This window comes from Emydura macquarii, unplaced genomic scaffold, assembly GCF_026122565.2.
Source record: "Emydura macquarii macquarii isolate MOO-44397 ecotype Brisbane River unplaced genomic scaffold, CSIRO-AGI_Emac_v2 contig_915, whole genome shotgun sequence".
Taxonomy (NCBI): Eukaryota; Metazoa; Chordata; order Testudines; family Chelidae; genus Emydura; species Emydura macquarii.
In genome coordinates, this window is record NW_027131052.1 from 209,232 (window position 1) to 232,161 (window position 22,930).

At 53.7% G+C, this 22,930-nt stretch overlaps 2 protein-coding genes across 2 annotated transcripts in view; both read left to right on the top strand.

Annotated features, from left to right (window-relative positions):
• The window catches only part of LOC137149888 (myosin-IIIb-like), a 126,771-nt gene extending 121,552 nt beyond the window's left edge, over positions 1-5,219 (top strand). Inside the window, exon 30 of the mRNA XM_067543509.1 lies at positions 5,072-5,219. The gene's annotated coding sequence lies outside the window, so the exon portion shown is untranslated. The remainder of the gene's footprint in view (positions 1-5,071) is intronic.
• On the top strand, positions 244-21,699 carry LOC137149919 (carbonic anhydrase 9-like). The gene is given in 9 exon segments (XM_067543571.1): positions 244-304; positions 5,072-5,101; positions 16,075-16,245; positions 17,821-17,910; positions 17,913-17,962; positions 19,220-19,312; positions 19,828-19,894; positions 20,484-20,641; positions 20,856-21,699. Coding segments are annotated over 9 exon segments (876 nt in total). The 3' UTR covers positions 21,012-21,699.
• Positions 21,700-22,930: the final 1,231 nt, after the last annotated feature.

Sequence of the window (22,930 nt, forward strand, 5' to 3'; positions counted from 1 at the left end):
TAAACACGGTCAGTTAGCACTCAGGCTGGGAAGTGAGGCGCGTGGGTGGTGCCCGGGGTGTACCCCAGAGAGCCCTAGAGACTGGCCGTACCTATGGGCTGTGCTTGTGTGGAGGGGACAGGCAGGGGGGGAAGGCAGGGGATCATGGAGTGGAGGGGCCAATGAGCCATGGAGAAGTAGCGCAAGACATGGGGCCTGGGCAAGGAGGAGCCAAGGAGCATCAGGTGAGCAGTGCCTATGGGCATGTGCCAGGACAGAGGTGCGGAAGGGGGGCAGCATCGAAGCCGTGCCCACGAGGTGGAGGGTGAGAATCTGGAAGGGGAGAGCTCCTCGTCTTCTGGGAGCAACTGTCTAAGAATGTGGCCTGGCGTGAGGGCCTGGCACCTTTAGGGGGGATCTGGGGATCCCTGGCATTGTGTCTGGCACTAGGGGATAAGATCCTCCTCAGTTGCTGGGGGAGGGGATCTCGGGGTGGAGCCGAGGCCGGGGGGGGTCTTGTGTCTATCAGGCAGCGAGGGTAACCCAGGTTCCAGTGCTGAGTCTGGGAAAGGGGGTGAGCGGAGCAGAGAGGGAGGGGTCTGTGGGGCTGAGCCGGTTGCAGAGCAGCTAGGAGCCAGGTCACCACACACCAAGAGCTGGCTGTTTGACAGATGCTCCTCTGAGCTGCAGCCTTCAGCTTTCCCCGGGGCCTGCTCTCAAAGCGCTTTGCAGACGCCTCAGGGATTCAGTGTCAGCCCCTACAGCCCTGCCCACCAGCGAGGAGGAGGCTACCTGCTGCTGAGCGACAGGGCCCACTTCCCTCGTGCTGGTTGATGGCAGCCATGCCTGCGCTGGCTGTGCACGACGGGCCCTGTCCTGCTCCACTGGCTCCAGCCAGCCGCTCAGTGCACCCTAAGCCTTGGCAAAGCCTGGGGGCGGTGGAGGCCATGGATAGAGGTTCCAGTCCAGGACAGCGCCAGCCTGGGCCCTAGTGCTGTGCTGGGACGCCTCCCGCTTGAGCTCACAGAACTGCTGGTGGGCCACCCAAGGGGCGTCTCCTGCGGGCAGCATTCTACATGCAGATGCCACATGGTCCTTGTGCCATCGCAGTGCTCACAGCTGCTGGTTCCCAGCACCCATTGAATGCTGGCGGGAGCTCTGCTCTGTAGCATGCGGGGGGGGGGGGAGTGGTGGGGGGGGGGGAGTGTTGAGGTGGGCCAGTGAACAAGCCTCTGTCGTGTTAAAAACCTTAGAGGGCTCAGGCACCAAAATCCTGAACCTGCCGTGGGGGAGGGTCTGGCACCTGGCTGCCTCCTCCTTGCTCCATTTGGGCAGTCGAGCAGGTCTCTCTCTCTCAGCTTGTCTGTGCCTTGTCTTTTCACCATAGCTGGTGCCTCCCAGTCACTAAACAGAAATTACAGCCTCTCTCTCTCCTCTGCGGCTCAGGCTCTCTGCTCTCAGGTGGCTGAGAGTTCCATAGCCGGGGCCCACGGCCTGCGACAGCACCGTCTACCATGCTCGGGAACCTCCCCCACAGGGTGATGGGCGTGGAGGGAGGGGCTCTCTCGAGGAGCCAGGGCCTAGCCTTTGAATGTCGGGCCACAGATCTGGGGAGCCAGTGCAGAGCGTGGGGCAGCGGGGTATGTGCTCCGTGTCCTGTGCTGCTGAGCCGATGGACTGCCACGTTCTGTACCGGCTGGAGCCTTCGCCAGCCTGGCCTAGTGAAGTTCTGTCTTCGAAAGCTGACTACGGTTGTGGCTGAGTTAGAAGGGAGGTGGAACTTGGAACATGTTACCCACAAACACCAAACCAGCCAGACTTCCTTCCTTTGATACCCTTTCACAGATTTCAAGACCAGAAGGGCCTGTTTGATCAGCTAGTCTGTATACAACACAGGCCATTGAACTTCAGCCAATGTAATCCTGTATTGAGCTCTTGTTTTCAAGCCTAAAACTCCCCTTAGGCCCTTCCTGTGGGGGCTGGAGGTGAGGACACAGATGGCAAACACAAAAGGCAGAGAGCCTGGCTCCCTCCCCTGACACAGGTGTGTGCTGAGGTGAGGAGTCACTCCCGTTTCACTCCAGTGCCTGTGAGTGAGAGCAGGGCTGGGCCCACAGTCCCCTCTGGTGGAAGGCCAGTGAAGGCCTCTATCGTGACCAATTCCTCAGGGCAGCCCCTGGCTCTGCTTCTTTTCTGCAGGACTGGTTCCAACCCACAGTCTTTTCAGCCCCTCCCCTGCCCCAACAGCAGCCAGGCTCCAGTTTCACTGCCTTCCTTGCCGGTGCAGTGTGGACATGCAAAGCTGCTTGCCTTTATGGGCGGCTCCTGCCCTAACTTAGCAGGAAGGAGGGAATAGAGCTGGCACTCGCTCAGGTACTGCCATGGTAGGCATCCTAGAAACCTTAGCTAGAGAGACGTGTATTGTTGCACTTGGCTGTGTGCGGTGACTGGGAGGAAGAGGCTGAAATTAAAACAGGAGAACTTGAGCTGAATCTCAGGCTGTGAAAGTGTCTGCCAGAGGACGGTCTCCCTGGGCATGGCCAGGGCCCTGTCAGCTGGAGCATTTCACACGGGGTTTGACAAAAGCCTAGAGAATGCGCTGGGGTGGGCTGAAGTCTGCCTTGACTCTGGGGATGGGCTGGGACAGGGTCACCGGCTCTCTCCACTGCTCAGATTCTTTGAACCCACTGACAGCGGAGCCTGCCTAGAGTGCCAGCTCTCTCTGCTGGCTTCCCTGGCTGGGTTCTCCCCACAGCAAAATCTTCACCCTGCCCATTACCCTGTGACTGTGGCAATCTAAACTGGGGTAGGGGGGTGGCCAGCTGAACTTCATTCAAGGCTTTTGAAGTTATAACCACTGAAGCCTCCACGCCCCCTGAGAGATCACGTCACCCACCACTGAAATACATCCACCTCTGGTGTGGTACATGGCAACTGTTTAACAGCGAATAGCAATGCTACTCAGCAATTTCTGACCAGAAGAAAACTGTACCCGTGGGAATGTAGGTGGCAGGATATAACTGGGGCCAGGGCCCAGTGTTAACATCCCGTGTGCAAAGTGCGGTGGGATTGTTAAAGCCCACAAGTGGACAGGTCCTTGCCGTTACAGCCTCTCCAGCAGTGCCTCTTTGCACCATACTGGGACATTGGTTCGATGCGGAGGCAGCGAGCAGAGCCCTGCTCACCCTCCCCACGTTGGGCAGTATGTAGGTTTTCCTTTGAGGTGCTGCAGGCCCAGCTCTGCCTAAGCGTGAGAACTCACAGGCTCACAGCACAAGGTGGCCTGGCCAGAGACTCACAGAGAGATCAACTCTGCTGGTCTGAAGGGAGAGGGCAGCTGAGCTCAGGGAAATGCACATTGCCAGCTATGAAACATTTTACTGTGGGCCTGAACAGTGACGTTTGTTGTGCCTGAATCTCTCTGACTAAAAATAATTCTTAGATGCAGGTGGGGATCTGCCTGTTGTGTTGGGGTGTGTGTGTGGATGGACTCTGCACAACAGTGGGGTGAAGCCGCTTGAGGCCCTGCAGATCAGCACCCCAGGCTGGTGAGCGATGGCCTGTTGGGAGTTAAGGCTATGGAAATACTTAGGCTCCCTGCCCAGCCTGCACTCCCCAGCTAGATCCATTGGGAAGGAGTTGATAAAGCCAGCTCCCAGCATTTCCCTTGTGCTGCTGCTGGCATTGTCAGTGTCCTGGAGTTCGTAATGCTGCAGCACTGTGCTCCCCACCATGTCTGAGGCCAGCAGAGCACCCGAGATCCTGCGGCTGCTCCTCTAGCCCCTGGGGTGAGGCAGCAGGACAGTCTGCCCATAGGTAAATACAAGAGTTGGGGTCCCCTCCCAGGTCCTCCCCTTTGGCATTCCTACTTACGTGGGTGGAGCCCTGGCTCTGTTCCCCCAGCACCTCTCCCCTGTGTGGTGCAGCCTTTCTGGGAAGTGAGGCACAAGATTGTGAGGCAAAGCTGAGTGGGTGTGTGTGGGGGTGGGGGGAGTGGAACAATCCCTTGTGGTGTGAAACAATGGGAATGCAACTTCCTGGACTCTGCCTCCGCCACGTCCCTGAGTGACTGCAGGGCCCAAGGCAACAGGAGCAAGGACACCTGACGCCTCTCCTTGTGTATGGCCAGGCAGGTGTCTGGGGGGTTGGTCATGCAAGTACATGTCAGCTGAGGTCAGCAGCACCTTGCCTCCCCGTCCCTACCTCCCCCGCCACACACGCATGCACCTGGAGCTGCTCCATAAACCACCTATCCCTGCCTCCTGAAGATACATCTCTGCCCCTGCGCCGCAGGGAAACTGCCAGCAGTCAGGGCTGAGCAGACGAGCCAGTGGGGAAAGCTGAGACTGGGTATCTTGTAGCAGGCAATCTTAGCCCTCCCCTCCTTTCTGTGTCCCCTCCGTGTTTGTCACACGCTCTCAAGCTCCGTGGGGTGCGCTGGGTGCCTAACTAAGCGCTGAGCCTGTCTCTGGGGCAGCGTGTGGTGCTCCAGGCCGGCTCCCTTGTGCAACAAGTGGACTCCTAGATTTTAAGGCCTGTAGGAACCATTGGTTCACCCAGTCTGACCTCCTGTGTAGGCCAGGCTGGCGAATTTCACCCCACTGTCCCTGGACTGGGCCTGATAACTTGTGTTCAGCTAAACTAAAGCATCATCCAGAAACGGCATGTAGACAAGAGATGGAGAATCCACTCTGGGGTAGTAGTTTGTTCCAGTGCTTAAATTTCTCGGTGACTGGGAAACTGCAATTTCATCAGACTCAGATCATTTTAAAATGGCCAGAATTTCAAGAATGTTCCAGGTGCTTCACATCGGGCTGTGAGCAGGAGAGAGACCCTCTGACGGGGCCTTTCTCGGCGTGTGTGTGTCTGTGACTCCTCAGCTGCACCGGTGCCACAAGGAGGCTCCCAACTCACCTGAGCCGGAGAAGGGGGAAGGGTGAGAAACTGGGAGGGAGCCCTACATCAAAGGACTGGGAGCAAGTGTGGGGCAGTCCGGCTGGGCGGGGATTGGAGGCTGCCTGGAACTGGTTTGTTTGCTGCCAGCGCTCGGATTTCATTTATTCTCAGTCTCTCTCTCTCTTTTCTTTTCAAGGTCCTGGCCACAGTCACTGGAGCTATGCAGGTAAATACGTCTGGTTACTCTTACCCTTTCATATCACACAGCAGGCCCTGGGGCCGTGCCAGCCAGGGTTAATTATTACAGGGCTTCCACGCTCACTCCCATGCTCCGCCGTGCCCTGCCCTGCCCTGCCCTGCCCTGCCCATGGTTAGCAGCAGGGGCTGGCTCTGCACCAAGCCCAGAGGGACACTCAAGTATTTCTGGGGCCTGCCCGGCCCAGAGAGAGGTGGGAGCTGCTCATGTTCAGAGAAGAGGGGGTGACCCTGTCGTAAGCTGTTCTTGGGCCCTCGCTGTCCATCTGGTCTGTGCTCCCACAGGCGAAAAGGTTCATTCACTCACTGAGGTGCACCTCACCCGTCTCTGGGGTCAATGCTGGCTCCATGTTCCCTCACACCTGGGTTTGCTCCCGCTGCTGGAACGTCCACCCCCAGCGTGGAAGCACTGCCTCTCCTCTGGGGTGATTTCCACCGTATTCACACTCACTCCTGTGCCCCTGCCACGTGCAGTCCATTATGCAGCAAGGCTGTCTGTGTGCAGCTCCCAGCTCTTCGGCTTCCAGTGGCCCAGGGGCACAAGCCAGGCTCCTGACCCTGCCTGCCTGGTGAATTGGATGCAGGGGCAGCCCACTGGATTCCTCCAGCTGGATAGAGAATTCCCTACATCACTGGCATCCCACACCCCTGAGGCCTTTACCTGGGGCTGGGACTTTCGGTTGTGCCTACAGCACCTTTGCTTTGCTCCTTGAGCTTCCTTGCTCGCAGACTCCACCATGCTGGGCTCTTTTGCTTCCTTCTTTCGCTCCATGCCGGGATTGCCTGCTCCTCTCTCCCCACCCCATGCTATCGGCTGTCCTCCCCAAATTCACACCAAGGCCCAGGTGGCCATTATCCTGCACCTTGTGTCTCGTTTGCCCCTGTAAGTGAGAGAGGGGATGCCTTACGCTCACTTTGCACTGGGGTCAGTGATAAGACAAGGTGCAAGGTACTGATGAATTAGACTCCAAAATGCTAACTGGGTCCCCTGGAAAGGTTTCACTCAGACCTGCCAATGGTCAGAGCTGCCCCTTCTGAGACAAGCCAGGGGCTGGGGCTCGGAGTCCAGGATCTCCTATGTCAGATTCTGCACCAGTCCAAAGAAGGCTCAATGCATCCCTGGGTCTCCGCTCATTCAGTTGCCCCGTTAGCTCTATCGGTGTGTTCAGTACAGCGCAGAGCTGTCTTGGCCAAAGCCAGGGGAGTGAGCTCAGGGTGGCTTTACTCATGCTTCACACCAGCAGGGTTACACTGATCTATTTGCAAATGGCGGCACCCAAGGCTCCTGGGGTTTGCACGAGTCCGAGGGCAGCTCCCCGGTGGAGTTGGCTAGCGGAAGGATCTCAGTCCTCGCTCTCACTCCCGTTACCCAGAGGCTGGCCTGACCTCGAGGGCTCCCCTCCCGCTCTCCTGTGTGCTGGGGTCCCTGTACCCCCGACAAGGCTGGGCCCAGGATTCCTGGGGCTCAACCCCCAATCTTGTCGTGGTCCCTTAGTGCAGGGGCTATGGTGTCCCCACTCCGGGAGCCTGTCTCCGCACTGGACGTTTCCCTGCCCCACTGATGGATGCATGCAGTTCAAAGCAATGCAATTTACTAAACAAACAGCCATCAAACATCAAATAAACACAGAAGAAAAGAGGAGAAAGGTTAAAGGACAGCAGTCAGCGCTGCCCCCTGGCCCGTGGGCCCCACACACGGCATCTCTGGGGTGTGAGGGACGGTCACCGTCTGTGTTTCACATGTTGCAGGCCCCTGCCTGGCTGTGCTGCAGGGATGCCGTGGGTCAGACACGTGCTCTGGCGGTGGCCACACCCCCCCAGGCTCTAGGAGACAGGGCCCTTCCCCCCAGTGTCTGCATCCCCAGTGTCTGGGTCATGATCTCCTCCAAGGCCTCTTGAGCAGTGGCATCTCCCTGCAGCCAGGCCCTGCCCAGGGTCCCCCTAGCTCTGCCCAGCTGCTCACTGCAACCAGCGCCGAATGACTCCAGCATCAGTGCGGCTCAGCTCGGCTCTGCTCTCTGGGACGCCCCTCGGGCTCCTCTCGGTCTGCTGCTGTGGCCCAGCTCAGCTCAGCTCCCTGGCCTGGGCTTCGTCTCTCATCTCCCAGCTGCCGGCTGCTCTGTTAAAGGCCGCTATCAAATCCCCCCTCATTCTTCTCTTTTGCAGACTAAACAAGCCTAGTTCCCTCAGCCTCTCCTCATAAGTCCTGTGCTCCAGCCCCCTAATAATTTTTGTTGCCCTCCGCTGGACTCTCTCTAACTTCTCCACATCCTTGTTGTAGTGGGGGGCCCAAAACTGGACACAAGATTCTAAATGCGGCCTCACCAGTGCAGAATAGAGTGGAATAATCACTTCCCGTGACCTGCTGGCAATGCCCTTCCTAATGCAGCCCAATATGCTATTAGCCTTCTTAACAACCAGGGCACACTGCTGACTCATATCCAGCTTTTTATTCACCATTACCCCCAGGTCCCTTTCTGCAGAGCTGCTGCCCAGTTCGTCGGTCCCCAGTCTATAGCTGTGCATGGGATTCTTCCTTCCTAAGTGGAGCACTCTGCACGTTTCTTTGTTGAACCTCATTAGATTTCTTTTGGCCCAATCCTCCAGTTTGTTTAGGTCACTCTGTATCCTATCCCTACCTTGCAGGGTATCTACCACTCCCCCCAGCTTAGTGTCGTCCGCAAACTTGCTGAGGGTGCAATCTACCCCATCCTCCAGATCATTAATGAAGATGTTGAACAAAACCGGCCCCAGGACCGACCCCTGGGGAACTCTGCTTGTGACCGGTTGCCAGGTAGACATGGAGCCATTGATCACTACTCGTTGAGCCCTATGCTCTAGCCAGTTCTCTATCCATTTTATAGTCCATTCATCCAACCCATACTTCCTTAACTTGCTGATAAGAATACTGTGAAAGACAGTATCAAAAGCTTTGCTAAAGTCAAGGTATATCACATCCACCGCCTTCCCTACATCCACAGAGCCAGTCACCTCATCATAGAAAGCAATCAGGTTGGTCAGGCATTCCCTTGGTGAATCCGTGTTGACTGTTCCTGATCACCTTCCTCTCTTCCAAGTGCCTTAAAATGGATTCCTTAAGGACCTGCTCCATGATTTTTCCAGGGATTGAGGTGAGGCTGACCAGTCTGTAGTTCCCTGGATCCTCTTTCCTCCCTTTTTTGAAGATGGGCACTAGATTTGCTTTTTTCCAGTCCTCAGGGACCTCCCCCTGTTGCCACGAGCTTTCAAAGATAATAGCCAATGGCTCTGAAATCACCTCAGCCAACTCCCTCAGCACCCTCGGGTGCATTGCATCCGACCCCATGGACTTGTGTATGTCCAATCTTTCTAAATAGTCTTGGACCTGTTCCTTCAGCACCGAGGGATGTTCGCCTCCTTCCCATTCTGTGCCACCCAGTACAGCAGTCTGGGAGCTGATCTTGTCTGTGAAGACAGAGGCAAAAAAGGCATTGAGTACCTCAGCTTTCTCCACATCCTCCGTCACTAGGTCGCCTCCCTCATTCTCTAAGGGGCCCACACTTTCCCTAATCTTCCTCTTGTTGGTAACATGCCTGTAGAAACCCTTCTTGTTCCCCTTCACATCCCTTGCTAGCTGCAACTCCAATTGTGCTTTGGCCTTCCTGATTTCATTCCTGCACGTTCGAGCAGTGTTTTTATAATCCTCCCTAGTCATCTGACCAAGCTTCCACTTCTTGTAAGCTTCTTTTTTGTGTTTAAACTCGCCAAAGACTTCTTTGTTAAGCCAAGCTGGACGCCTACCATATTTGCTATTCTTTCTGCACATCGGGATGGTTTGCTCTTGTGCCCTCAATAAGGTCTCTTTAAAATACAGCCAGCTCTCTTGGGTTCCTTTCCCCCTCATATTAGCCTCCCAGGGAATCCAGCTCATCAGTTCCCTGAGGGAGTCAAAGTCCGCTTTTCTGAAGTCCATGGTCCGTATCCTGCCGTTCTCGTTTCTTCCTTTTGTCAGGATCCTGAACTCGACCATCTCATGGTCACTGCTGCCTAGGTTGCCACCCACTTCTACTTCCCCTACCAAATCTTCCCTGTTTGTGAGCAGCAGGTCAAGAGAAGCACGGCCCCTAGTTGGTTGCTCCAGCACTTGCACCAGGAAATTGTCAGCGACACTCTCCAAAAACTTCCTGGATTGTTTGTGCTCTGCTGTATTGCTCTTCCAGCAGATGTCAGGGTGATTGAAGTCTCCCATGAGAATCAGGGCCTGTGAACTGGAAACTTTCCCTAGTTGAGTAAAGAAAGCCTCATCCACCTCGTCCTCCTGGTCTGGTGGTCTGTAACAGACACCCACCAGGACATCACTCTTATTGTTCTTGCTTCTAAGCTTAACCCAGAGACACTCAACTGACTTATCTCCAGTTTCATACTGGAGCTCAGAGCAGTTATAGTGCTCTCTGACATACAGTGCAACTCCTCCTCCCTTTCGCCCCTGCCTGTCCTTCCTGAACAGTTTATATCCATCCATGACAGTGCTCCAATCGTGAGAGTTATTCCACCAAGTCTCAGTTATTCCAGGCATGTCGTAGTTTCTTGCCTGTGCCAGGACTTCCAGTTCCTCCTGCTTGTTTCCCAGGCTTCTTGCATTTGTGTACAGGCACTTGAGATAAGTAGCCGATTGGCCTACTTTCACAGTATGAATCGGGAGGCCTCCCCTGCTGCACCCTCCTCCTTCTGCTTCCTTGTGGGTACCTCTTCCCCACTTACCTTCGGGCTTAGGTCCCCATCCCCCGTCGCTGCAGCCAACCGTGGCCCCAGCCCCTTGGCTGCAGCTCCAGACACAGCGCCGTTCCCAGCCGCTGCCCCAGTTTCGCGCCCACTGTGGCCCCTGGTGCTGACTGCAACCCTGACTGCAACTCTGGCTCCTGGCCTGGCCCTGCTCCTGGCTGCAGCTCCAGCCCTGGCTCCGGCCCCAGGCTGCAGCTCCAGTCACACTTCCACTCTGGCCCCAGGCTCCCAGCCCCAACCGCGGCCCTGGCTCCCAGCCCTTCTTCCAGCCCTGACCGTGGCCCCATCTATGGTGCTGACCCAGCTCCTGGCCTGATTCCTGACTGTGGCTCCCAGGCAGGGCAGACCTGGTAAGGCAGGGGCACGACTGAAAGAGTTCGTGGACCATTGCCCTGAATGGTTCCTCTCTGGGTGCGCACCATTCCTGGTCATTGCTTGTTCACCCGAAACTGCTCCTCCCTGGTTCTGGCCCTAAACCAATGGTGAGTATTTGCTCGGAGAACTGCTCCAGCCCTGGGATTTATCCCAAAACAGCCCTCCAGCCTGTGTGAGCAAGAGGCTCCCCGCCCCTCCTGGCTTAGTAATGCCATAGCTGCGCAGGCTGCAGAAAGGCCGACTGATTTTGGCTGCTCTTAGCAACAGATATGATCATTAAGACTTTCCGCTACAGTTCCTCTCCTGGAAAGGTCACTTTTTATAGACGGGGGCTGTACAGAACTGCCGTCACATTTATTCTGGATGCCCCAGAGCTGTGATCCAACGAAAGCTCAAGGCTCTCACCTGAGACCGGGCAAATGATCGTCGTGTTGGCATCCCATACTCAGCACTCCAGCCCAGCAACTGACGAGCAGCCGTCTCCCCCAGCTGCCATTGGAGAGAGGGGCGACAAACTCAGTATATTCCCTTCCAGGACAGGAGCAAGGGTGGCAGTAGCCACTGGCTGCTCTGTTGGAGAACATTGCCAAATTTAAATTTGGCACCAGCTCCAGCATACCAGTAGCTGGTAACGAGAACCACTATTATTTACAACCCCAAAATCACTACAGCGGGGCGCAAGGCCAAACTCAAGATTCCCATGTCAGTGGGGAGCCATTGCAACAATACCTCCCACCACTCATGTTTTAGATGCTGGCCAATTCCCACTTTGCCATTATGAGGCACAATAACCATGACCCTGCGCCCTTCCCTTGGCAGTGCAAGTGGTTCTGCAAATTAGGACGTACAAGCAACATTGGTAAAACAGTCTAATTCATTTCAAGTGCTGCAGGTTTTACAGCAGAATAAAAAGTGTACATTACTTTTAACTGATTGGATCTAAGTTCAGGTACTTGACATTCAAAAGTACATCTCCTAATCGCTACAATGCTACAAAAACATCTATTTTCATGAGGATTATAATCTACTTGATGTATGTAGTTAACAAGAAGCATAGAACACCGGTTTCTGAGACACACACACAGCGATCAGCTACATACACAAACAGAGTTACTAGTGTCAAAAGGGTTAATAGCATAGTGGCATTTGTCTAGGTGCTTCAAGCTCTTCCAGCATTTGTTAATCTGAAACACAAAGCAGAACAACCTTCCCCCTCACTACCTGGGAGCTATCACTAAAACATTTAAGCTAATGTAATTAACTTTTACTCTCAGACCCAGCCAGGCCTCAGTCCCTTTTCTCCTTTCCCTTTTTCCCTGGGAGGGGACTCTTGAACTTTTAACTGTGCTTTGAGCACACCACCCACATGGAGCTTAGCAAATTCATCACAAGCCCTGGCTGGTGGTTTGCTTAGGGCTTACTAACATTTTCAGAGGCTTACAGGGTGTGTCACAGGAGACATTTTTCATAGGACTCTGTTAGCAAAGTTAGCTGGCACTTTTACTTCTGCCAAGACATCTATTTTCATTCCCCTTTTTCCTTCCAAATTCATTGAACTTGATTTCCCTTTATTTCTCCTCTTTCCTACCTGATAGAGATATTTTTGTAAATACAGTTACAGTGCTCATTGATTCTTTTCTGCCTCATGCGGTATCTCGCCTTTTTTTTTTTACACACAATACCATACACAACATTGTTAATAACAAGACAAACAACACAAAACATAAAAACACAAAACTCAATCTTTGTTGCACCAGTAGATCCATGGTTTTGTTCTGTAGCCGTTTTGCTGGCGCCAGTTTCCTGCAGTTCTGAACGATAAAAGGACATTTTTCTACCCTCTTTGGAGGGTGGCAGATTACTGCTTAAAATACCCCCCCTTTCTTTTACAAATGTCCTTTCTGACTGCAGGCAAAACAGAGGAATTACCCTGCTATGTTCCTGTGTTTTTGTTCTGTAGCAGGCCAGGTTTGTAATGGCTTCTATCGTTTAAGGTTTTAGGGTGAAGCGTCCTTTTTTTTTTTTTTTTTTTTTAAATTCATGAGGTGGTGTACCCAAGTTTCCCTTTTTATACAGCAGTCCAGGTTTTCAATGTTTTCTCTGCTGTGCCAAGTTTTAAGATGATCTACAGTTAATAGCTGAGAAGTGTTATTACCATGTCTTTTTAACATGAGGTGTATTTTCAATAACTATTCCCCCCGCTCCTGCCTCCCCCCCCCACCAAAAAAAACCCAACCTGTAGGCATTATTTGTTGTTACAAGGTTACTCATTGAACTTCTGTCAACCTTTAATAATAACAATAACATTAGCATCAAATGTATTACAAGTGGCTGTTTGTAAGTATCTTGTTTTACCAGGCCTTTTATTTAGACAATTTGTCTCTGAGGCCAGTGTGGAATCTTTGCACAGGCTTTAATTTAATCACATCCTTGGAGTTCTGGTAGGGTAAGTTTGTAGGGACACTGGTTAGGACAGACGGGTTTCTTACCTTTCTTTTGTGTCCATTATCTACTGCAGCCCCTTTGTGCTACCATCTCTGTGCAGTTCTCTTCTTTTTCTGTCCTCGATGTAATTTTCATCAACAGACACCACTGGTTGTCAGTTTTTGTTTGTTCTTAAAGCACAGAGTGATCTGAAAAAGAAAAAACAACCTATCCTGCCTCCTTTCTGAGCCCTGATAGGCTTTTAATTAAGTAGCAAGTTTGGTTTACATTTCTTTTAACCCTTCTACAATATACACTGCATATGTCATGGGAAAATATACATTTCTTTCATAATTTCACTTCTCTGTAACATTATATTAACCATATACATTTTTACATAAGATGCAACTGTTTGTTTTGTGCTTAGAGTTTTTATGTACCCTTACCAAAGTGACAGGCTGATTACTCAGAGTCTCCTTAGGGCTCAGTGATTTGCATCTTACCCCTCATGTTGCTCCAAGGAGACACTTTCCTTTTAATTTCTTATTATTTTCCTGCAGCTCTGATCTGCTATTTTGTTACCAAAAATAAAAAGAATCCAGAATCTTTTTTCATTCTTTTATTTTTGGCTGCCCCTCCACAACCATGGCCACATTCTTTGGTCCTTATTTAAAAAGATATTAACCCTATAAAGCATTGAGATACCTCTCAAGGGTTAAATGCTGAATAACAAAGCCAAACAGAGCTAATTCAACTGTGTCTGGCAAAAAGGTGTTTGTCAGTTTTGCAACTTTGAATGAAAGCTTAAAATGGAGTTTTAGTGGCATTATTTTTAAAAAAAACCCAAATCAATTCATCTGAAACTTACAAAACAGGGTTTTACAAACCAGAAATATTAGTTTAGGGCCTTAAAACCTTACAGATATACACAATATATTTGCACACACAAATTCCCTTTTTTTTTTTTTTTTCTTCCTTGCACCAATCTAATTATTTTTACACAGCTGTACACACATTACATTCCCTTTTATACATTTGGAGGCAGTTGAGTTCCAATGAAACCCTTGATTCCTTTAGGGATTTCAACTAAATCATACATATTCAAATTATTTCAGTCAGGATTCACAGACCATCCCTTTGGGAAAAAGGGCCCATTTTTCCTTCAGAATGGCTGCAAGGAAACCAAGAATTCTTTTCTTATAACTCTTTCCACAACTTTCAACTGCAATTCTCTTAACTCTTCTCTTTTCCTTTAAATCACTTTTGCCTCCAATTTACTATATCTTAGCATTGTTATGTCACTCTTTGCTGCCAGAGCTTTTAATATTTCACTGGCAACATGGTTTTGTAATCTGAAACTCTTCATTCCCTTACTCAGAGTGCTGTGTTTTACTGAGCTGATTCTAATGTATTTTATTCATTCTTAAGGTTGCATATTGTTCTTCTAAAACCTGAGCCACCAAGTACTGTCTTTGCAACACAGCTGCCTTAGGTCTATGCTTTGTCCAAAAACAACACAACTTTTTTCACATTCAAAGTGCATCCAAAGTTCCCTCCATCAAAATCTCAGAAAAACAGAAGAGCAAGTGGGGGGGAGGGAGGAAGGAAGAGAGAGAGAGCGCGAGAGCAGCAGTAGCAGGGGGAGAAGGAAAGCCTAAGCCAAGAAAAGTAACAACAAATCTGGAAGTGGGGCTCCATGGGCCAGAGCATCTGAACCCACACCCCAGCCCCTATCCCAGCTTAGTTGACAGTGGCTCTGGTGTCCAGGGGCTGTGCCCAAAGCTTTGCAAAACCTGCTTAAAGGGTGTAAGTTCTTGTACAGAGGGCAGCGCTTCCTGCTTTTCCTGGGGGATATTTCTCGGCTGCGTTTTCTTGAACATTTTCCCCAATAAAACATGAACAACAATTACATTAAAACTTATATATCTCAGCTCCCAGAAGAGCAACCCTTTTTAACTCCTGGTAGAGCAATTTTTAATATCAACTCCTGAAAGAGCAACAACAGCCTCCTATGTCCTTCAGCATCTGTCTGGTTAACCGAGAAAACAAACAAACGCGCATGCAAGAACAAACAAATGTTCAGATTTTTCTCTATATTGCCAACCTTACTAAAGCCGACGGTGTGTACACCAATGTTTACAATAATCGTGGGCTGCTGCTATGCTCCCCCCCCTTTTTCAATTCTCCTCCAAAATGTTATACTTGTAAAAGAAAAGACTGGCAGGATCTTATTCAGGGGGACAAGGCAATATGCCTCGTTTATTGTACATGTACGAATATCAAAAAGCAGTCACATTCACACACACTTTCATAAAGTTCTGCAAGCTGCTGTGATAGAATGACCAGTCCTTCTATGCGTTGCTCAAGCCAGCCTAGTGACCAACTAGGCTGGGCACGAGGAGGGAGCCAGGCCTCTGTCAGACGCGATTCCGATGCTCCAAGATGACAATTGCAGAACGAGACCCAAAGTTTCCATGTTTTTACCCATCTCTTATACTTGCTGCCTCTCATGTCAGCCTATGGGCCTTGCTGTGTCCTGCTGCCTCTGGGTTCAGTACAGTTGTTAATCACCAGCTAATTGAAAGCAGGAGGATTCTCTTATTTCTGTGCTTTGTTTGTTCCCAGGGCAGATCCTTCTGTACTTTAGGGTCGTTTATTTGCACGTTAGGGTCATCGATAGCTATTCTTTGGCCTTCAGGATCAGGATGGCAGTTGGTGTCTTTACTCCCTTTCTGTTGTCAGAGCAGTTTAGGTTGGTGCACATACATTTCTCACTCACACACAGAAAATTTAGCGAGATATTTTTAGGTTCAATAGTACAAGTGTCAGAAAAGAGCTCACTTCAAGACACTAACAAGATGGAGTCCACACTGAACAGTTCTATATCATTATCATAACAGTAAAGGAACCATTTCTCTCTGCCTCTATCTCACTTATACACTAGAATGAAGAATCTACGTCTGATTTGTTTGCACAGCTCCTGGGGAGAGCTCACAAGGGCAGGTCCCGCCCCCTCATCCACCCTTCTCCTCAGACACTCGGGTAAAATTCAGGGGTAGGTGGCCTTGAGTGAGCTGGACTGAGTGCTACTAAATGCACTGCTCTGCACCAGGGGCCCACGGAATGGCCAACAGAATTCCTGTGGCACATGCATTTCAGGAGGGAAGGCGTTTGTAGCTGAGCTGAGCTCCCCAGAGGCCGCTCGTGCACTCAGACCTCTGACATCACCAATCCCACGAGTGCTGCAGCTTCTGCTCGTGGATCGAGAGTCTGTTTGCAGGGTATTCCCGAGACAAAGCCATCCCTCCTGCGCACATCTCCTTCTCCCCAGCAGGCTCCCTCTCCCAGCAGGCTCACTCACTCATGTCTCTCTTCCCCTCACAGATAAGGCACAGTGGAAGGCAGATTTCCCGGACTGCGGTGGTCAAATGCAATCACCCATCAACATTGACACCAATTCCACAATGTACAGCCGTGAGCTGCAGGCCATTGTGCTGTCTGGTTCCAACCTGGACCCCAGCAAGAGGCTCGGCCTGATGAATAATGGGCATACAGGTCAGTGCCATGAACTGAGTTACGTGTGCTGGGCTCACTGGCGTGGCGCTCACGTCACGTGATGCGCAGACGAGACGGGATATTTTGAAACATTTCTCATATACTAGTCCCAGCCTCTCCCAGCAGGGGGCACTGTGTGTGGGGGGAGGGAGGGTGCAGGAGCGCTGGCTGGGGTGGGGGGAGCTTCCAGCCACTCCAGTCCCAGCCTCGGGTGCTGTGCGGGGCGGGTGCAGGAGCGCTGGCTGTGGGGGAGCTCCTGGTTTTACAGTTCCAATGTCCCCCTGCAAGCCAAATAAAGGGGCCAGGACTGGGCAAACTCTGGGCTCACTGTTCTGCCCCTCCCAGTAAAGGTTCCTTTTCACAGCCTTTCATAGATTTCTGGATTCCAAACCAGAAGGGCCCATCAGCTCATCTAGTCTGACCTGCCGGCTAGCACAGGCCATTGAGTAACACCCCATCCCGCCTGCACTGAGTCCAATCACTTGTGTTTGGCTAAAGCAGCTTCCAGAAAGGCAGCCATGCTTGAAAATGTGAAGGAGATGGAGCATCCAGCACTGCTTCGGGCAGTGTATTCCAGGTGTTAATCACCATTAAAAATCCTTATGAATTTGTGTTTAATTTCTCATTTGAAGTCACGTGGTGTTTAGCTCCCAGCCATTGATTCTTGTTCTGCCTTTCTCTGCTAGATTAAGGCGCCCTTCTTCCCATGAAGTTACTTAGGGCTAAGGTACTTCAGTGAATAAGGGCTTGTGTAGACGGGGACACTCAGGAAAATTGATCTGAATTAGCTTAAAGTACGAATTTAAAGTGGATTTGTTACACTGCATGAAAGTCCTGTGTGGATGCTCTTCTTCAGAATTAGAGTGGCCTTACTTCAGTTTTGTTTAGTGCACTTGAATTCCGGTCACTTTCATTCTGATGCAGAGTGTCCACAGGGGGGTTAATTAATCCACTTTAAAAGTTAGTTTGGATTGAGGTTCCTGAGTGTTGCTGTGCTGTACACACCCTACGGCATAATCAAGTCACCACTCCAGCGCCTTTTGGATTGAACAGACGGAGGTCTCTCAGCATGGGACATTGTCCGTAACACACAGCTCAGTTTTGTAGATCTTGTCTTCACTCTCTCTAATTTTTCAACTTTTTTTAAAATGTGGACCCCAGAACTGGATGCAGGATCCAGAGTCAGTCTCACCAATGCCACGTACAGGGGTAAAAGCACTTCCCTGCGGCTAGTTGTAATCCCCTGTTTATACAGCCAAGGAGCTCATTGGCCCCGTGTGTCACAGTACAGCACTGGGAGCTCCTGTTGAGTTGCTGGTCCACTATGATCTCTAAATCCTTTTCAGAGTCACTGCTTTCCAGGACGTAGTCCCCAGGCTGTAAGAATAGCCTGCTTTCCTTGTGCCGAGGTGTAGAACTTGGCAGTTGGCTGTATTACAGGTCTGTGTGATAAGACCTATTGTCCATTAAACCATGTTGAGTAGTTCCCATGAAAGATCTCCCCAGCTGGTGCTAGTGCATGGTTTATAGCACCGCCTTTGATTTATCTACCCATTCACTCCCTCACTCCCGCAGTTGTCCTTCAGCTGCCTGAGTCTCTGACTATTACCGACGGCTACCCGCAGGAGTACAGAGCGATGCAGCTGCACTTTCACTGGGGCTCCCCGCAGGGCCTGGCTCAGAACACACCGTGGATGGCCACCGCTACGACGGGGAGGTAAAGATCCATCGTGGCCCTTCCCCTCTTGCCTGCTGCGTCCCAGGTGGGCATCAGTTAGTGGCTGTGGGCACGTCAGTCCCACCCGCTCCAGCTGTCTGCACAGGGTGTGGAAGGGCTGACGCCCTCAGGTCAGTGGCTGCTGCTTGTCCACACTGCAGCCCCATGGGGAGCAGGGTGCCACCCCCGCGACGTGTGCCAGCCACTATCTCTGCTCTTGGTTCAGCTCCTGTGAGCTCACCGTCCAAGTGCCTGGTGCCCAGCCGCCTGCACCCCATGGCAAGGATTGCCACGGCTAGTGTTAAGCAACTGAAAGTAAAGCAGAGTTTGTGGCACAGCCTAAAACATGGCAGCAGAGGCGGAATCGAGGCACAAATGGAGGGACACTGGACATGGTACGGGCCTGGAGCCAGGCAGGCACTGCACAGCGGGAGAGGGAGACGCTCTGTGTACAGGATAAACAATCCCTGCTGCTCTGCAGCCAGAGTGGCCTGGGGCTGGCCAGGTGCTAGGACAGGGAGCCCAGCCCCGCCCAGTCCAGGGCCATCACAGCCCCCGGTGTGCCCTGGGTGGGACAAGCTATCCCAGGAGGGGGCAGTGCGGAGCGCTCAGGGCAGGCTGCATTGTGCTTGAGGATGGTTCATCTTTTCCCCAGCGTGCTGGCCTGGTGGGGGAGGCTCCCTGGCATGCGAGGGCTGTGCTGTTCTCTGGCCGTGGGCAGGGGGTGGGGAAGCTCCCTGGGCCCTCGTCCCTGGCACCAGCCCAGGGCAGTGTGGCTCAGCATTACTGGGGCTGTTTAGCGCATACGTAGAGGTGTTTTCCTCCTGTGTCTGGTTCCCACTGCTTCGCTCCCACCTCCCTGTTGTATTCAGCCAGAGCCGCCAGGGCCCAGTGCATCAGGGCGGGCAGGAGTTGGCGCTGGCTGCCCGTGGGGGGCATGCTGCTGTCCCAGCTAACGAGCACCAGGGAGACAACCTTGAGCCCTGACCCAGGTGCAGAAAGTGGGGGGAGGCTGGTGGCAGCAGAGCCTTGTTCGAGGGGGGCTCTTGGGTCAGCCGGGGCTGGCAGCAGCACTGTCAGAGCGCTGCCGCTAAAGTCACCGCGCAATGGTCTGGCAGCTCGCCTGGTGCCACGTGCGGGGTCTGTCGAGGTGACCAAGCTCCAATGCTGCTAGTGGAGGGGCCTCAGGGCTGAGGTCACACTCCGGGACTCACCACGGCCTGATGGAGCCTCAGGGGTTCTGTGCTTTGGTTCCAGATCCATGTGGTTTATTACAACCCCAGATACAACAGCACCAACCAGGCGATGACGCAGCCCGATGGCCTAGCTGTGCTGGCAGCTTTCCTGCAGGTGATGCCAATGGGGGCAGTCACTGCGCAAGGTGGGGTGGGGGGCAGTGCCGGGCAGGGATGCTCTGATCGCTGGGCTGGGCATGGCAGGGTAGGCCAGGATGGAGAGAGCAGAGGCAGTTCTCAGGTGGAGGGGAATAAGGGCAGTGGTGGGGCGGGGCGGGGCTGGAAGGGGCGATCTGGGTGGGAGCAGTGCCCTGGTTGCTGGGCTGTGCCATGGCGGAGATGGGAAATGCTCTGCTCCCTGGTCCAGATGGGGGCAGGGGATGCCCTAATCACTGGTCAGTGATGGGGGTCACTGGGATCGGGGCTGCAGGGCAGTGCTGGGGAATTCCTTGACCCTAGCCAGGTCAGGCAGGGAGCTTGCGGCTTACGCCTTGGGCCCGGGAGAATGATACCAGTCCCGCGTTCAGCGCCACCCTGCCCTGCTATGACCCAGCTGCCTGGGCTCAGCAGGAAGGGACGTGCTGTTCCCGGTTCCTGTGCTCTCCAGTGTGCTGAGTCTCTGTGTTACAGGTGGGGCCAGAGAAGAACACGCACTATCAGCCTCTGCTTGAGCAGCTGCATGAGGTCCAAGAGACAGGTACAGCCCCTGCGTGCCTAATGCCCAGCCTAGGGGCAGTGGGGGCAGCGAGCGAGCCACCTGCGCATGGAGAGGCCCATGCATGCCAGACAGAAGCAGGCAGCTCCTCTGAGCCAGACCGGCACTGAGTGGCCAACTCCGGGAGTCCCTGCTCCACACTTGCATGCCCTGTTTCATCCCCTCGGGACTCATGGGCTCCAGTTCCAATGGCATGGCTTTCGCTAGCGTGTTGGGCTCACCCATTCAGGGCTGTGGAGACTGGCTGTGCCAGGGCAGGGCACTGTGCGTCTGCCTTCCAAGTGCAGCCGTGCAGTTACAGCGCAGCGTCTCCAGCGCTGGCTCCTGGGGCTATGCCGCCAGGGCCGGCTGCTGGACGCCAGAGTTGGATCCCCATGGGCCTGTGCTGCTCTAGAGTGTGCTGTTGCTATGCTCTAGTCCATGGAGCTGCTCTGCTCTAGAATGCGCCGTCTCTCTGCTTTATCCATCAGCTCTAGTCCACGAAGCAGTGCTGCTCTAGAACGTGCTTGCTCTGTTCTAGACCATGGAGCCGTGCTGCTCTAGAGCACTGGCAGTATATTTTTTCTTCCAGGTGAGGAAACTACTGTTGCTGGATTCAATATCAGAGGATTGCTGCCCTCCAACCTAGACCGCTATTACCGCTACCGTGGCTCCCTGACCACCCCTCCCTGCTACCAGACAGTGAACTGGACTGTCTTCAACCAGACGGTGCTGCTGTCCCAGGAGCAGGTTCGTTGGTGGGGCTGTCTGCAGGTGGCTCTGCCAGGCTGTCATGCTAGGCTGCACGAGCCAGCACCAGCAATGGGCAGGGGAGCCCCATAGACAAGTGGAGAATTCCCGAATCCAGCCCACCTCGCACAAGGGCATTGCTTGCTGAATCCTGGCTGCGTTCCTGAGGCGCCAGTGGGTGGCTTACTGACTCCGTTCAACCCTTCCTCTCCAGCTCTCAGTGCTCGAGACCACTCTGCAGGGAGAGGACGATGAGGTTCTGCAGAACAACTTCCGGCTGCCACAGCCTCTGCACGGACGGGGAGTCCTGGCAAGTTTCCAGGCAGCGGTCAGCCCGAGGCGGGTCCCGCTACCCGGTAAGGAGCAGTGAATGGGGCTAGGCTGTTCTCTCTTGCATGCCATTGTGACACAGCCCGGCCTGGCAGGGGGGCAGAACGAGAACTCTTGTGCCCCAGGAAAGAATGCCTCACTGTGAGCTCACGCCATCGAGCGCTTGGGCCACAGCTATGCAATGGGCCTCACTTCCAGCCTGACCTGCGGGGCCCCGCTCTGTCCTGGCCTCACAGCTGACTCCAGCACTAGCACAAAAGGAATGTATTTAAAGTTGGAACGAATGGTCCCAGCAAGTTGTTTGCAGGGATCCAGGAGTTCGGCTGCTTCCCTGAGTGTCCCCAGTCCTGCTAGCTAAAGCCAGGATGGAGCAGCTCTCCTGAGACCCCCCAGAACACACCTCCTGGGGTACCGTGCGGCTCCCCGTCTGGGCCTGGCTGAGCCCAGCAGGGCGAGCAGTACCTCTGAAAGGGCTTGGACAGTTCAGCTTCTTTGAGCCCTTCCCTGGGATGCCTCCTGCCCCCTGCCCCGTCTCAGGTGAGTTTGTTGATCTGCCTGAACCACCAGTGGTCTAGGAAAGCCGGTCTCGCTGCCTCGCCCAGAGACAAAACCACCCTGTGCACGACCCAGCAGGTGTGTGTGTGCACTGGGCGATGATAGGCTGTGATACCGCGCGCTGGGTCAATATTTGCCTGGCAGAGCCCCATAATGTGTCTCAAAGGCCCAGTTACCAGCTGTAGCGTGGGCAACTGACCCCCCCACCAAGCTACATGTGCCGTTGGATGTGCTGGAGCCCTGGCCCAGGGGGGCGGAGGTGCTGGCAAACCGCAGTCACTAATACGGACCTTATAACACACCTCGTGCCGGCGAGGGTGGGTTTAGGAGAGGCAGTGCAGGTGCTCTGGAAAGAGGGGTTCGACGCGACGGGCTCAGCAAGCCCCTGGGCTGTCGCACCCGCTGCTGCCCAGTGTGAAGGAGGAGCCAGACTCGGAGGAGAGGAATGTGTCCCTGATTCTGCCCCGCCGGTGCCTGGGTGGGCCCATCTGCATCTGCACAGCCCTACCACTGCGCCGTGCAGGCAGCGAGGAGGGGATATAATCTCCTGTCATCTGGGGCACCATGAACCCACCCGTGGAGTCCGGCCAGGCCTGCTGCCCCAACCTGGGCCACGCTGAGCCCTTCTGTATCCCGTCAGCAGGGCTGCTCTCCCCAGTACCTCCCACGCAGCCGCATGTGCACCCGCCACGCCAGGTGCGCTGTGCCAGGACTGCGGGAGGGAGGGAGGGTGGGTGACAGGCTGACAGGGTTGCTCCTCCGCTAGCGTCCCAAACATTAACACAGGGCGTGGGGGCAGGAAGGTGCCCCAGCGGGGGCAGAGGAGGCACCAGTTCCACTGGGAAGAGGCTGGCACCACGATGAGCAACAATGCCAGCTTCATTGCGGTGCCCGTGGCCTGCCTGGGACCACGTGAGCCTCTAGCTTTGGGTGGCTGTGGGCATGGAAGTGGCTGCAGGCCCTGGGTGCCCGACTCCCTGCCCTGCCGGGAGCGAGGCCAGGCCGCACGTGAGAACAGGCAACCTGGACGAGCTCTGGCTTTCCCTGCATTGGAAATTGGTGGGTGCATTCACAAACCAGCTAAGCAGGAGGAAGAAATGGTGCAGAAGCCAAGCCCCAGGGAGCGGCCAGCAGCACTCAGCAAGCCGCTGAGCCATGCTGAGGGCCCTGTGAGCTGGGATGGAAGCAGCGCATTGCTGGAGTGGGGCAATCGCTGCTCTGCAGAGGACGGAGCAGCCTCCGAGTTGTTTTCCCAAACCCAAATAAAAGGGGCTGAGGGGAGGGGCGGTTTTCTGCTTGTACGGCCCCTTGCTGCAGGGCCGGCAGCCCCTTTCACCCTCCCCTCCCCCGGCATGGGCCCGGGCACCTGCTCACACTGTTGCATCTGTTTCAGGGGCTGGCTGC